The sequence below is a fragment of the Sinocyclocheilus rhinocerous genome, unplaced genomic scaffold (assembly GCF_001515625.1).
Source record: "Sinocyclocheilus rhinocerous isolate Xijiao unplaced genomic scaffold, SAMN03320098_v1.1 scaffold1853, whole genome shotgun sequence".
Classification (NCBI taxonomy): Eukaryota; Metazoa; Chordata; class Actinopteri; order Cypriniformes; family Cyprinidae; genus Sinocyclocheilus; species Sinocyclocheilus rhinocerous.
In genome coordinates, this window is record NW_015640075.1 from 380825 (window position 1) to 393498 (window position 12674).

Sequence of the window (12674 nt, forward strand, 5' to 3'; positions counted from 1 at the left end):
TCACTTTTGATCTATTTAATGCTTCCTTGCTGAATAAAAGTATTAATTTCGTAAAAATAAAAGTTACTGACCCCACACTTTTCAACAGCAGTGTGCACTACCATTCAAAGTTATCAAAACATCAACCAATACTGATATTTAAAATATCATAAATGACTATTTCCAATTTAACATGACTACTGTATTATTCCAACTCTCTGTTTGTCATATGCAGCACTGACAGCTTATGCATTCTAGTCGTCAGTTTATGAGATATTTATAAGATTGCACCAGTATAGCACGAGTCTATACTCTGATGTATTCCTCATCTTGGTCATCTGGGCCATCCACGTCTCGCTCTGTGTTGTTTAGACAGTGTACAGAACAGCCTTCATTTCTCAAAAAAAAAACAACAGACTGGTATAGAAAGATGTTTTTGTGTTTGGCTATTTTTAAAATCAAAATTAGCCTCCGAAGTGTACAGTGACAGTGACAAGAAATCCAAGTGTACTCAGTAGATCAGCAACTGAAAAAGACACTGTACTGCCATTTAAACACTTCATTAAGCAGCACAATCATTTTAGACAGTGCTAATAAGAAAAGTTGTTCCATTACCAAATTAGTACATAGAAGAATCTCTTAAGGAATATTTAACACGTTTTTTAGTAGATAGCTACTGAAAACAGGGATTTTCAATCACAATTAAATTTAATATTTTACCATTTCAAACAATAGCAACATTTTACAATATAACGGTTTTTGATTGTACCATGATACATTAAATGCTACAATGGTGAACAAAGTCTTAGAGTTTCCAAACTTTTGAATGGTAGTATAATTGTTGAGTGTAACTTCTTTGTTAGCAAACACGGCTCATTTGGGCTGATTAGCTAAACACAGCAGTATGGTTATTTCAACAAAATAACAAAATTATGGATCCGTTAAAAAAAAAGGATAATTTCAAGATACAGGGTAAAACATTAAGGCTAATTTGTACACTAATCAAAACCGTAAGAAATTGCTTTGAAGTAGTTGCTGTCCCCACTCCCCCATATTTTTTGGTCTGTTTAAGTGGTCCGCCACCTGAAACAGTTCAAGAGCCACTGCTTTAGAACAACACTTGATAGTTCACAATGGAAGATTGAACAACAATATTCGTGCAGTTTTGTGTGAAAGTAAGAAGGCACTTCTGGTTCAACTTAAAAGTGAAGGTTGTCGCCATGGAAATGTCAGATCAAGGCTGCTAACATAATGCAAACAAGCCTTCAACATGCACAATGGTGTCGTATATGTGAGAATGATAATAACACAGGCAGCATTCAGTCACAGTACCGTACTTCAGACGAGACCCTCGCTAAAAGAAAAGAAACAGAGAGGAGACAAGGACAGAGGCAGACGGAGACACGCTACAACTCCACAACCACGCGTCTTTGCTTTGACAACGAGGAACAAAAAAAAGGGCGAAGTGGGACAAGGGTGTAGGGTGGGGAGGTCAGAAAAACGGCAGGGTTGGTACGGATCTCTAAGAAGAGGAACCACGGACTCGAGGAACAAAAACAAAATAAAATATTTGAGAGGCCAAATTGGGGGCAGGACTTTCACAGAGCAGAGCAGATGTGCCTAAGTGTGTGTATGTGTGGACGTGGTACGTGTGTGTTAGACTACAAGCTACGAAACGAGCCAAAGGTGGATGCTCTCACCACGGAGTTGTACTGCGTCTCACAGTAAGATCTTACTGTGAACTCCATGTCCTCCTCCTCTTTCTCCTTAGCTTGTTTCTCAGGTTCATCCACATCCTTCTCCTGCAGGTAGGTGTCCTGATCCTGTGGCATATATGACATCTCGTCCTTATTTTTTAACTCAAGACTCAATATGGAGGGGGGCAGTAGCAGGCCTAAGATAACCTGGCGGACAAAACAAACAAACAAACAGAGTTTAGGAGAAAAATCCACTGTTACTTTTCATTATTTAGAAGTCAGTAGACCAGTTCCTGCAGTCACAGAATGCTTGTGATGATGAAATACCGGTCTCTGTCTTTCTTGCTACAGTAGCACCTGTGAGATATGAAACACCAATATCACCACTGAGGTCTGAACCAAAGGCAGAAATAAACCATGCAGAAAGGGAGAGAAACTCAAGGAGAAGCCCTGCACAGCTTGTTTTTTATATACAGTGTACTGTATGTCTGACAATGTGTCTAAAAGTTACAGCTTTGACTGTTCATGTTTGGGGTCGGCTGTATTTATTTGATCAAACATACAGTAAAAACAGTAATATTGCAGAATATTAAAACAATTTAAAATAACTGTTTTCTATTTCATGTTTTAAAATGTAATTTATTCCTGTGAGGCAACTCTGAATTTTCAGCAGCCATTATTCCAGTCTTCAGTGTCGAGTGACCCATCAGAAATAATTCTGTGCTGATTTGGTGCTCAAGAAACATTTCTTATTATCACAGTTGAAAGCATTTGATCAGGTGCTGCGACAGGAACAACACTGTATTTTCTTCTCAACAGGAATTGGATGGTTTCAGAGAATTTTGAAGGACTAGTCTAAGGTGTCAATTTTGTCCTTTCACATCCTGAAGTAGCAGTATGCCAACTGTCCTTTTCTAAAGTCCCAAGAATGATATGGTTCCACTAGTCCACTATTTTGGGGTCTATATTCCTTGCTTAAAGGGATAGTTCACTCAAAAATGGAAATTATTCCATGATTTACTCACCCTCAAGCCATCCTAGGTGTATATGACTTTCTTCTTTCAGACGAATAGAATCAGAATTATATTAAAAATGACCTGGCTCTTCCAAGCTTTATAATGGCAGTGAATGGGGGTCAAGATTTTGAAGCAAAATAAAGTGCATGGGGGTTAATAAAGGCCTTCTGAAGTGAATCGATGCATTTGTGTAAGAATAATATCCATATTTAAAACTTTACAAACCGTAATCTCTAGCTTCCACTAACTGTCCTACGCGTGTTCATGCTCTTTATTTTGCTTCAAAATCTTGATCACTATTCACTGCCATTATAAAGCTTGGAAGAGCCAGGACATTTTTCATATAACTCTGATTGTATCCGTCTGAAAGAAGGCAGTCATATACACCTAGGATGGCTTGAGGGTGAGTAAATCATGGGGTCATTTTCATCTTTGGGTGAACTATCCCTTTAACTTTGGAACCTGCAGTGACAGCAGCAACATTGTATATGCCACTATTTCCCATTTTTATGCCGTTTTCTGTAATGTGTCCAGATTTGGATACCGCCTTCATTAAAAAAAAATATTTTCCCATATCTTTGTGAATTTAATTTCTTTACATAGCCCACCAGTTTAATTTGTACATCTCCTGACAACAAATGTTCCTGTCATTGTGGTGTCTCTCGAGCAAGAATGATAATTAGAATAGAGATTAAGAAATCTATTGCTGAAACAGCAGTTGCTGGCCTAATGTTGATGAGGACATGGTAAATACAACAAAAATGACTGATTCAGCTATGCAAAGACTCACTTTGGCAGGCAATTTCACCACATACAGTGGGTACGGAAAGTATTCAGACCCCCTTAAATTTTTCACTCTTTGTTATATTGCAGCCATTTGCTAAAATCATTTAAGTTAATTTTTTTTCCTCATTAATGTACACACAGCACCCCATATTGACAGAAAAACACAGAATTGTTGACATTTTTGCAAATTTATTGTGCTGTGTGTACATTAATGAGGAAAAAAAATTAACTTAAATGATTTTAGCAAATGGCTGCAATATAACAAAGAGTGAAAAATTTAAGGGGGTCTGAATACTTTCCGTACCCACTGTATATGCCAAATATACATGTTGAATATATATATCATATATTATATAACAAAAAATATGAACCCAGAGTAAGCCCTCTGCAATAACTGATATTACTGTATGTAATACATCTATCAATGAGACTATGGTCTTAGCCATCTTTCTCCAAAATCTGACCTTTAGGCCAGAGTTCTTGCGCATACGCAGACGTCCCATCCACATGTCGGTGAGAAGCATCTGGCTACACGTGTGGGCGATGAAGTCCCTGTGCTTGGCAGCCACTGCCAGCTGCAGACAGGTGGCATTACTCCAGTTCTTCAGCTCGTAGGTTAACAGCTTCATGGCCATCTGTTCATCCTGCTTATATGACTGATCGAGCAGCTCAACAGCCAGCTGACCAAACTCCCTGATGGATAAAAAAAGAAAAAAAAAATCTGTGCCACAGACACATTTATATGCACACATAAACACACAAGGCCATCGCTACACAAAAACAACAGCTTGTTTTAGGTATGCAAACAGGATAAGCAAGTCTCAAATACCATTACTAAGAGGAAAGTGTGCACATTAGACTTTTATGAATTTTAGAGGAGTCTTTGTGGTCATTCACTGTGCCTTTGATGGGATGCCAGTTTGGCATGTAACAGATGGTCTCCCCAAACTTCCCCACCCAAGAGTCGTATACTCAACAGCAATGGGAACAGGACATGCAGATGAAATCCTCATTCAAATGCTCATCCTTGAGGTAACTAGGTCATAACACATCTTTACATTCATACCTTGAGTTTTGATTGAGTTCCTGTGAAATGTCATCTACCATGTCATTCTCTGAAGCTTCGTGGGCCATTGCCTTACAGAGCTTACAGGCCACCAGCGCTTTAGCCATGGCCTCCTCGCCATGCTGCCAAAAGAACAGGGCCATCTTCTGGCGTTTCATCAGCACTGCCCAAACCATCAGCTCATGGAACGGGAAAGGGAAGTAATTGATTTCTGGGTCATCCAAGTCAATGTCTACTTCCTCCTCTCGCTTCCTTGTGGTCTTCTGACGTCCTCGCCTAATGGGCATGTCATCCTATATGATAGAGATTTTTTTTTTAAATCATATTTTTTCTTTATAATAATAATAATAACAAAAATAATAATAACCATCATTGAGAATATAAATAATAGGTACTTTGTTGTCCTGGTTTACTCTTTTCATTTTAATATGTATATAATATTAACCAGCAATATGTATTAATTAAATGTAACAACAACAACAACATTATTATTATTTATTTATTATAAATATAATTAATATTAAAATAGCATAATACGACAAAAAATTACTTATAATTTATATCCTGAATCTGGTAATTAATAGTAAGAGGACCAGTAAACACAAAAGTAAGATAATTGTAGGTAATTATAGTATTTGAATTGTTTTCATAAAAACCTCTGAACATGCAATACAAGGAGCATTTTCATTGTGAACCTTCATTATTTGAATCCAAACCTCCATATCAAAGAAGCGCTTAAAGAAAGCGTTGCAATGAAACTCAGTGGGGATTTTATTGGAAAGCAGTGGGATACATGAAATTAAGAAATAAATCTCACCTCCATTCCAAGCAGCTTCAGGGCTTTTGGCTACAACACACACAAAAATAAAAACACATACAGGACAAAAATAACAAGACATGTTAGATTTGATTTATGCATTTTCCAAATCGTTTCACCATCCTTCTGGCACACATGTAAAAACATGGCATGTTTAATGAGTAGATAGGATTCTTTATGCTATGCAATGATACATTCAGAGCATCTCTCTGGTGGCACCGCAGATGTCTGATCTATTTAAAGCTTGTATGGTGGCATATGTAGATCAATGTATGTGCATATGTGCATGTGAGATAAAATGTACTCACAATATTGAAGTGCATGAATAGATTCATAAATACACACTCTCAGACACACATCATGTACTAGCAATCTACTATTAAAGATAAAACGCTCCCGTGACATTGGCATGATGGAGCAGCAATGTTTAATGTCCTGACACCCCCTGAAATCTGTGTCAGAGGGTCGAGATTTGTGACTTAGATGCCTGAGCCTTCAGAGGTGTTAAAAATGTGTGAGAAAAATAGATATCATCCAGGTGTCAGTGGCTTGAGTTGTCTTGGGTCCTCTTTACTCTGCAGCTGAAGAGCTGCTATATGGAAATTTGCTCTGCACTGAGTATCTAGTTTGTGTTAGTTCCATATGCCATCTCTCTGTGGCAGCTCTGATGGGAAATACTTTTTTCCCAGGTGGGTCATGCTGATAGATAAAAAAATAAAAATAAGAACTGCGCAAAACACATTACAACTTCCTTTGGAAAAATGTTTCCATTTATGGGAAACTGAGGGAATAATCTTGTGTTTGAAAGCAAGTATAACATTTTTATTGTGTTATTTAGAAGTGAATATATTCATCACCCAGCTCAAAAGATGTTTTAATAGCACATTAAAATAATAATAATAATACAGATTTTCATAATATTAATAATATTTTGAGAATCTCTTAATAGGCCTTTTATGAGAACACAATCATAAAAGAAAAGAATAAAGAAACATTAGAAAAGTAAGTCAAAAGTTAAACATTATGACCATTTTATTCTCTTACCATTCCAAAATCATTCTTAAAATGTTACGACTATATTCTAGTAACATGACTATTCTAGTCATTCTATGCTGATTTGGTGCTCAAAAAACATTTCTTATTATTATCAAGGTTGAAAACAGAGGTACTGCTTAATTTGTTTTTTTCTACTTTACATTTTTTAAGAAAATACATTTCAAAAGAATAGCATTTATTTGAAATAGAAAATGTTTGGTATGTAAGTCTCTACTGTTACTTTAAATGCATCCTTGCTGAATAAATATTTTCTAACAAAACAAAACAAAACAAAATAAAAAACAAAACAAAACAAAACAAAAAACAAAAGAGGATGTTGTTAATGTGTCTCAGTTAGCAGGGGTCCTCAACTCTGGACCTCGAGATCTACTTTCCTGCAGAGCTTAGCTCCAACCTGGATTAAACACACCACAGGAAAGTAGATCTCTATGGAATAAAATCGCTGTCAAAAATAATCGTACGTAATTCAAAGCATTTGTGTGTCATTTTAATTTACTCGTGCGTAATTTAAAAGTAATGTATGTAATTCTGTTTTTTGTCAGAGTTGGATTCCAAAATCTACGGCCACGACAGTTTACAGATACGAGATTTTGTGTGTTTGTTAGAGTACAACTCCAAAATGTACGACTATGACAGTTTACAGACACAACGCTTGTTTTCACAACAGCTCTGTTACACGCACGACATGCGAATTGCGACACGAAGTGCATTACGTACGATTATTTTTGACAGCGATTTTATTCCATAGATCTCGAGGTCCAGAGACCTGTAGAGCATGGTGCTAACATGACGTCTTTTTTCTTGTAATGTTACAAATTCATTTTTGAAATCTTAGTATGATGCCCTTTTAGAACTACATGCCATTTTTTTCAATAACATACTCTTTTGGGTCCAAAAAGGTTGTGATATAGGGTCCGAAATCTCTTCCTGGTGTAATTGCAGCGATAGGCTCCACCCATGAGGTATTCAATTACCAATCCGATGTCAATCAGGCTGATGCGGTAGTCAGGGGGCAGGTTACCCTGAAGACAAAAAATTTACTCATGGCAACACTGTACCTGTGCCAACAGTTATGGCTATGAAAATACGAACAAACCGTAAGGTCAGCAATCAACCACACGCTCAACTACATACACACCCATACACTCTCACTCCACAAACACACTGACATATTGCTAGAAGGAATCAAGATAATTAAAGAAGATTGTCTGATTCACCTTGAGGTAGATCCAACTGAACCCTGGATATTCTTGCTTGGAAAGAACACACAAGGTCAGTGAGACAGAATCATATTAAAGGGACAGACATCCCACTGAGACCAAGCAAGTCTAGATCTTAATAATTTTCTATTCTTAACAGTTTTAAATTCATTTTAAACCTCTTAAATCAATTTTGAAATCATTTTCAAAGTTTTTAAATTCCTTGTTTTATTGTTGTGATTATTTTTTTCTTTTCTTTTATGTAAAGCACTTTGAATTACCATTGTGTATGAAATGTGCTATATAAATAAACTTGCCTTGCCTTGCCTATATTGAACTGACCGTGAAAACAATGAGCCTCTCTACAAAAACAAAAACAATAGAGAGTAAGTGCGTAGGAGAGAGAAAGTGAGTGAAAATGAGAGAATGGATCCACTAATGGGCAGGACAAAGAAAGAGCAGGGGGAAGTGATAAGGAACGATGCCTCAGTTGCTAATTTAATGATTCGACTTTAATGATTCGGCCAAATCCCTTTGAGCAAAATTACATCCCACATCCTGCCTTCACACTATGATAACTAGACTCTGCTCTGGTTCTGTAATTACCAACGCAGAGCCACCATGGATCCTCTAAGCTGGGCTAATTACTTCTACCTCAGCAAATGCCACAAAATGCTTCAACTGGCTGATCGGAATCACAGGTGATGCTGCATTTCATTTGTGCAAGACATTTGTACTATGTGACACCCGTTTTAACATCATGTTAATCTCCAGGGACACAGAGAAGGTTTGTGCCTTCAAATTGCAAAAAAGACTAGACTTAAAACCTCACGGTGTATCTGCATTGAGTCTTTTAAAAGTAGAAATGGCAGTTTATGCACAAATGTCACTACAAGAAGACTGCGAAAATCCCCAGAGTGCAAAAAGAAGGCAACCATGTGCCCCATTATGTCTTGAAAATGCACTTAGGAATAGTAATTAAGAAAAACGAACTATACACAAGTGACCTGAGAAGCAACAAACCCATTGTTCTGACTGTTTTATAGTCTGAAAATCACTGAAACAAGCAGGAGAGGACACAGACAGAAAAAAAGCCACTAATTGGCCAAATCTCTCTGTCAGGCTAAGAAGCAGGAAAGACACCTTTGCTATATATGCAACAGAAATCTAAGACTAATCTACCACTTTCACTCACACTCTGAAATCCACTCACACACACACTCAGCTGTATGTACAGTGAATTCTTACCTTTTTCACATCTCTGACAAGGTGGTACAAGGTGTTGGATGGACCATGCCTCTATTTGAGACAAACAGAAACAAATATAACCTTTAACAATCAATTACATCAAACCACAAATAATAATTTAAAAACAAACAAGAACATGTGTGGTTGTTCCCTCAAAGGGATTGTTCACCCAAAAACATGAGGGTGAGGTAATGATGCCACAAATTTAATTTCTGGGTCAACTATCCTTTTATGAAGCTAAATCTACCTGATATCACCTTTAAATTTTACTCTCCAAGTAATTCAATGTTACAAGTCATATTTTTGGTCTTAAACCAGTTAATTTAAAATTTACCTCATGTAGCATATTGTGGGATTGACAAAAAAATTTTTTTTCAGTGATTAAACCTATATTTTCACTTTAGGTCATTATATATATTTAAACACACACACAGAATTCTCTGAATGTGGATTTTCAGAATTCTTTGATCAATAATTTTTTTCTTCTTTTTCTAGTAGAACGGTAGTGTATGTATGGGGAAACAGACATACAGTACAGTGGGACCCAAAAGTCTGAGACCACATTGAAAAACCAGGATTCAAAATCTCATTTAAATCTGACATATAGCTACATTACCGTATTATAGAGCTCTTCAAGTCTGGACAGTGTCAGGAAGCGGTGCATGCTCACTCCATTCTCAATCAACAGCTTCACAAAGTCCACTCTGTCCAACACCAGTGCATCCAGCATTGACTGTTCTAGAGAGCCCACCTAACCACACATAAACAAAGCTTACAGGTCCAGAAGACACACTACCAGCACACAATAAAACAGACATACAGGTGCACAGCAATGAATTGATTTCATGAATTTTAATCTGGTTGAAATGCAGCCTGCCATCATTAGCATCTACCATGTTTAATTAGAGTCAGAGTTGCACAGAAGTGCTTCTCGTCCCCTCTGCAATCAATAAAGCATCTCTGTATCTATATCTAAATGAATTACAGAGGTGGAGTGAGTGGATATTGCCTACAGGCCACTGCTGTCCATAAATGAAGATCTGGCTTCGAGCGATGTCAACTCTGTTCCAGGCCAAAGCCAGGCTCAGTTGATCTGGAGCTGATGCATTGGCCCCTGGACAGCCAAGCAAAAGGGCACATAATTAAGGTTAGTTCACTTGCTTTAACAAAATCATCTTAAAAAGCCCTGGGGAATATGTTAACGAGAACATATACAATGATGGATGCAGTGTGTAGCTAAATGCCTATTAAACATTACTAATTTTCCAGTCTGATGTCTTTAAAATCATTGGCATGCTTAAACACCCTCAACTCCCATTGATTTACAAGTGCCTCGCACAGTGGAGAATTCTAAGGAATCCCTGGCTCTCACATCATTACAATGCATAGCATTATGCCTGTTTAAAAAGCTGATTCTAGAGATAAATCACAGAGGAAAGCACTCTCCAGTGTCTCTGGCACTTTGCTCCGCTCCTGCTAATAAACCTTCCCCCTGAGCAGCAGGACATTTGTCTTTACTTATTCTGGCCTGGTGCTTCTACATTTACTTTTATGAGGGTAATCTTTCCATACACAGTCTATTAAATAGACACCTCCGTGGCTTGTTTAGGTGTCGCCATGTATTAAACCATATTTGCATAATCTCAGTTAAGTGCTCGAAAATATCCTGACCGACTCCATTTATGGGACATGGGGGTCTGTAATACTTGGAAATGGCCATGTGGGGCACCTTGTGCTATTGTAGTTCATGATGTATTGAGTTACTGTATTGATGCCAGATGAAACAAGTCCTCAGCAACGGTAAGGCGCTGTATCAGCAAAGTCACATAATTATGTATAATTAAGTCTCTGAAGATGAGCTTTAATTGCTGTTTTTTTGTTGCTTTAACTCCAGCAGAGGTTAGCTTTATGTTCTCGCTTTAATTTCACACTACATCATAATAAATCCTGACACTTTCTGTATTTGTTCAGACATTCACAAGTGTGTTCAATGAAACAAATGTGTAACCCCTTTTGCATGGCTAAGACAGAGCTACTGATAAAAGCGTGATATAAAATTGCATGTTTTCAGTCATTAGCACATCATACACTCTCTAAATCGAAAATGAAAATCCAAAATCTGATTAAAATTAAATGATATATGAGTGAATCCCCTGCTGTACCACTGCAGACCTCTTAGATACATATGAGTATCCACAAATGTACAAATACCTTTCAGAAGAGCTGTTAGAATGGCCAGATCAATGTCCTGGTGTCCCTCTGATCCCATCCGAAATACTGTTATCTGAGGAAGGGAGATATTGCATTATTGCTGGCATCACATGAACATCACAACTGTTTGAGTATGATAGCATGATAAAGGCAAATCCAATCATAGTGATAACTGCTTTGCGTCTTGGCAATAGCAAAGAGAAATGACAAGAATAGAGCTAGAGGGATTTACGGAAATGCGCTGCAAGCACCGACATAACTGTAATTGCAGTTCTGTAATCACTGCAACGTTGCATATGAAGGGCACCTTGCAGCACCATGCAATGTGTGTATTCTGAATTCCATTAATGTTCGCCTGTCATTTGAACAATCCACCTTTCTTTCAGTAGCCATTTTCCATCTGTGTCTGGTATGGACTAATGAACTTATGTGTGGAAGTGGGAGGATTGGTTCAGCCTAATGTCAATGATGTTTTCATTTTCATCCCCTCAAGCCACCATGAAATGATGGCACATTTAGGGTGTGTGCGAGCTTGAGAGGTGGAATAAAGAATTGGAGCACTTCAACGAGCTTAAATAATGGAACATATAATCCTTCAAAATGTCTTATAGTTCAGAAATGATGCATAAAGTAATGGTGCTATGCTTAGGTCTTGTGTGGTGAGGTTCTGTGTGCATTATGACATCTTTTTGCTGTTGAATTTGGAGAATAAATGGAATGTAATCATATCGAACAAGCACTTTATCTCCTCTACAAAGAGTATTGTGATGGCCAATTACTGAAGTGACAGTTATTGATGACCCTGTGACTATTGAGGTGAGGTGACCCAACTCTCTCTCTCTCTGTGTGTGTGTGTGTGTGTGTTTGAGGCATGAGAGATATTGACCTTTAAAATACGTATGTCCCTATACAGTATGCCGATTTGACCCCTATTGTTTATCCTATGAGAGAACAAATATTATGATATCAATGTATTGATTTTCTTTTATTATTTATAATAATATTAATACTTTTTATAATAAATGAAATAAATGTTCATTTTGCATGTGTATAAACTCCAAACAGTCAACCTTAGTTCATCAAATTAATAAATACATAAATACAAATAAAATAAACAAAATAAAATCAATAAAAAAATTAATAAATTCTGTCATCATTTACTCCCCCTCAAGTCGTTCCAAACCTCTATGAATTTCTGCTGAACATAGAAGATATTTTGAAGAACGTTGGTAACCAAACATTTGATGGTCCCCATTGACTACCATAGTATAGAAACAAATACTATAGAAATCAGTGGGGACCAGCCTGTGTGAAAAAAATTCACACAGGACTGGAACAACTTGATAGTGAGTAAATAACGATGTGTACCCACCATCATGTCTATCCAAACCTGTATGACATTCTTTCTCCTGTGGAACACAAAATTAAATATCCTGATAAATGTTTCAACAGTTTTATAACTGTTCCAAAGCAACACTGGACCCCACTGACCTCTATTTTGTGGATTTAAAAACAAAAATCAAGACAAAAAGAAGGAAAAAGTCATACAGGTTTGAAATGACATGAGGTTCAATAAATCATGACAGACTTTACTGTTTT

The 12674-nt window shown here is 37.1% G+C and overlaps 1 protein-coding gene across 1 annotated transcript in view; it reads right to left on the reverse strand.

The window, feature by feature from the left end:
- Positions 1-12674, reverse strand: part of LOC107752506 (transient receptor potential cation channel subfamily M member 3-like) — a 50261-nt gene that overhangs the window by 11710 nt on the left and 25877 nt on the right. Inside the window, exons 9-17 of the mRNA XM_016568498.1 lie at positions 11076-11148; positions 9878-9978; positions 9481-9615; positions 8865-8915; positions 7299-7439; positions 5362-5391; positions 4545-4837; positions 3943-4171; positions 1680-1883 (exon numbers count right to left, since the gene is read on the reverse strand). Coding sequence (XP_016423984.1) covers positions 1680-1883; positions 3943-4171; positions 4545-4837; positions 5362-5391; positions 7299-7439; positions 8865-8915; positions 9481-9615; positions 9878-9978; positions 11076-11148 — 1257 coding nt within the window. The remainder of the gene's footprint in view (positions 1-1679; positions 1884-3942; positions 4172-4544; positions 4838-5361; positions 5392-7298; positions 7440-8864; positions 8916-9480; positions 9616-9877; positions 9979-11075; positions 11149-12674) is intronic.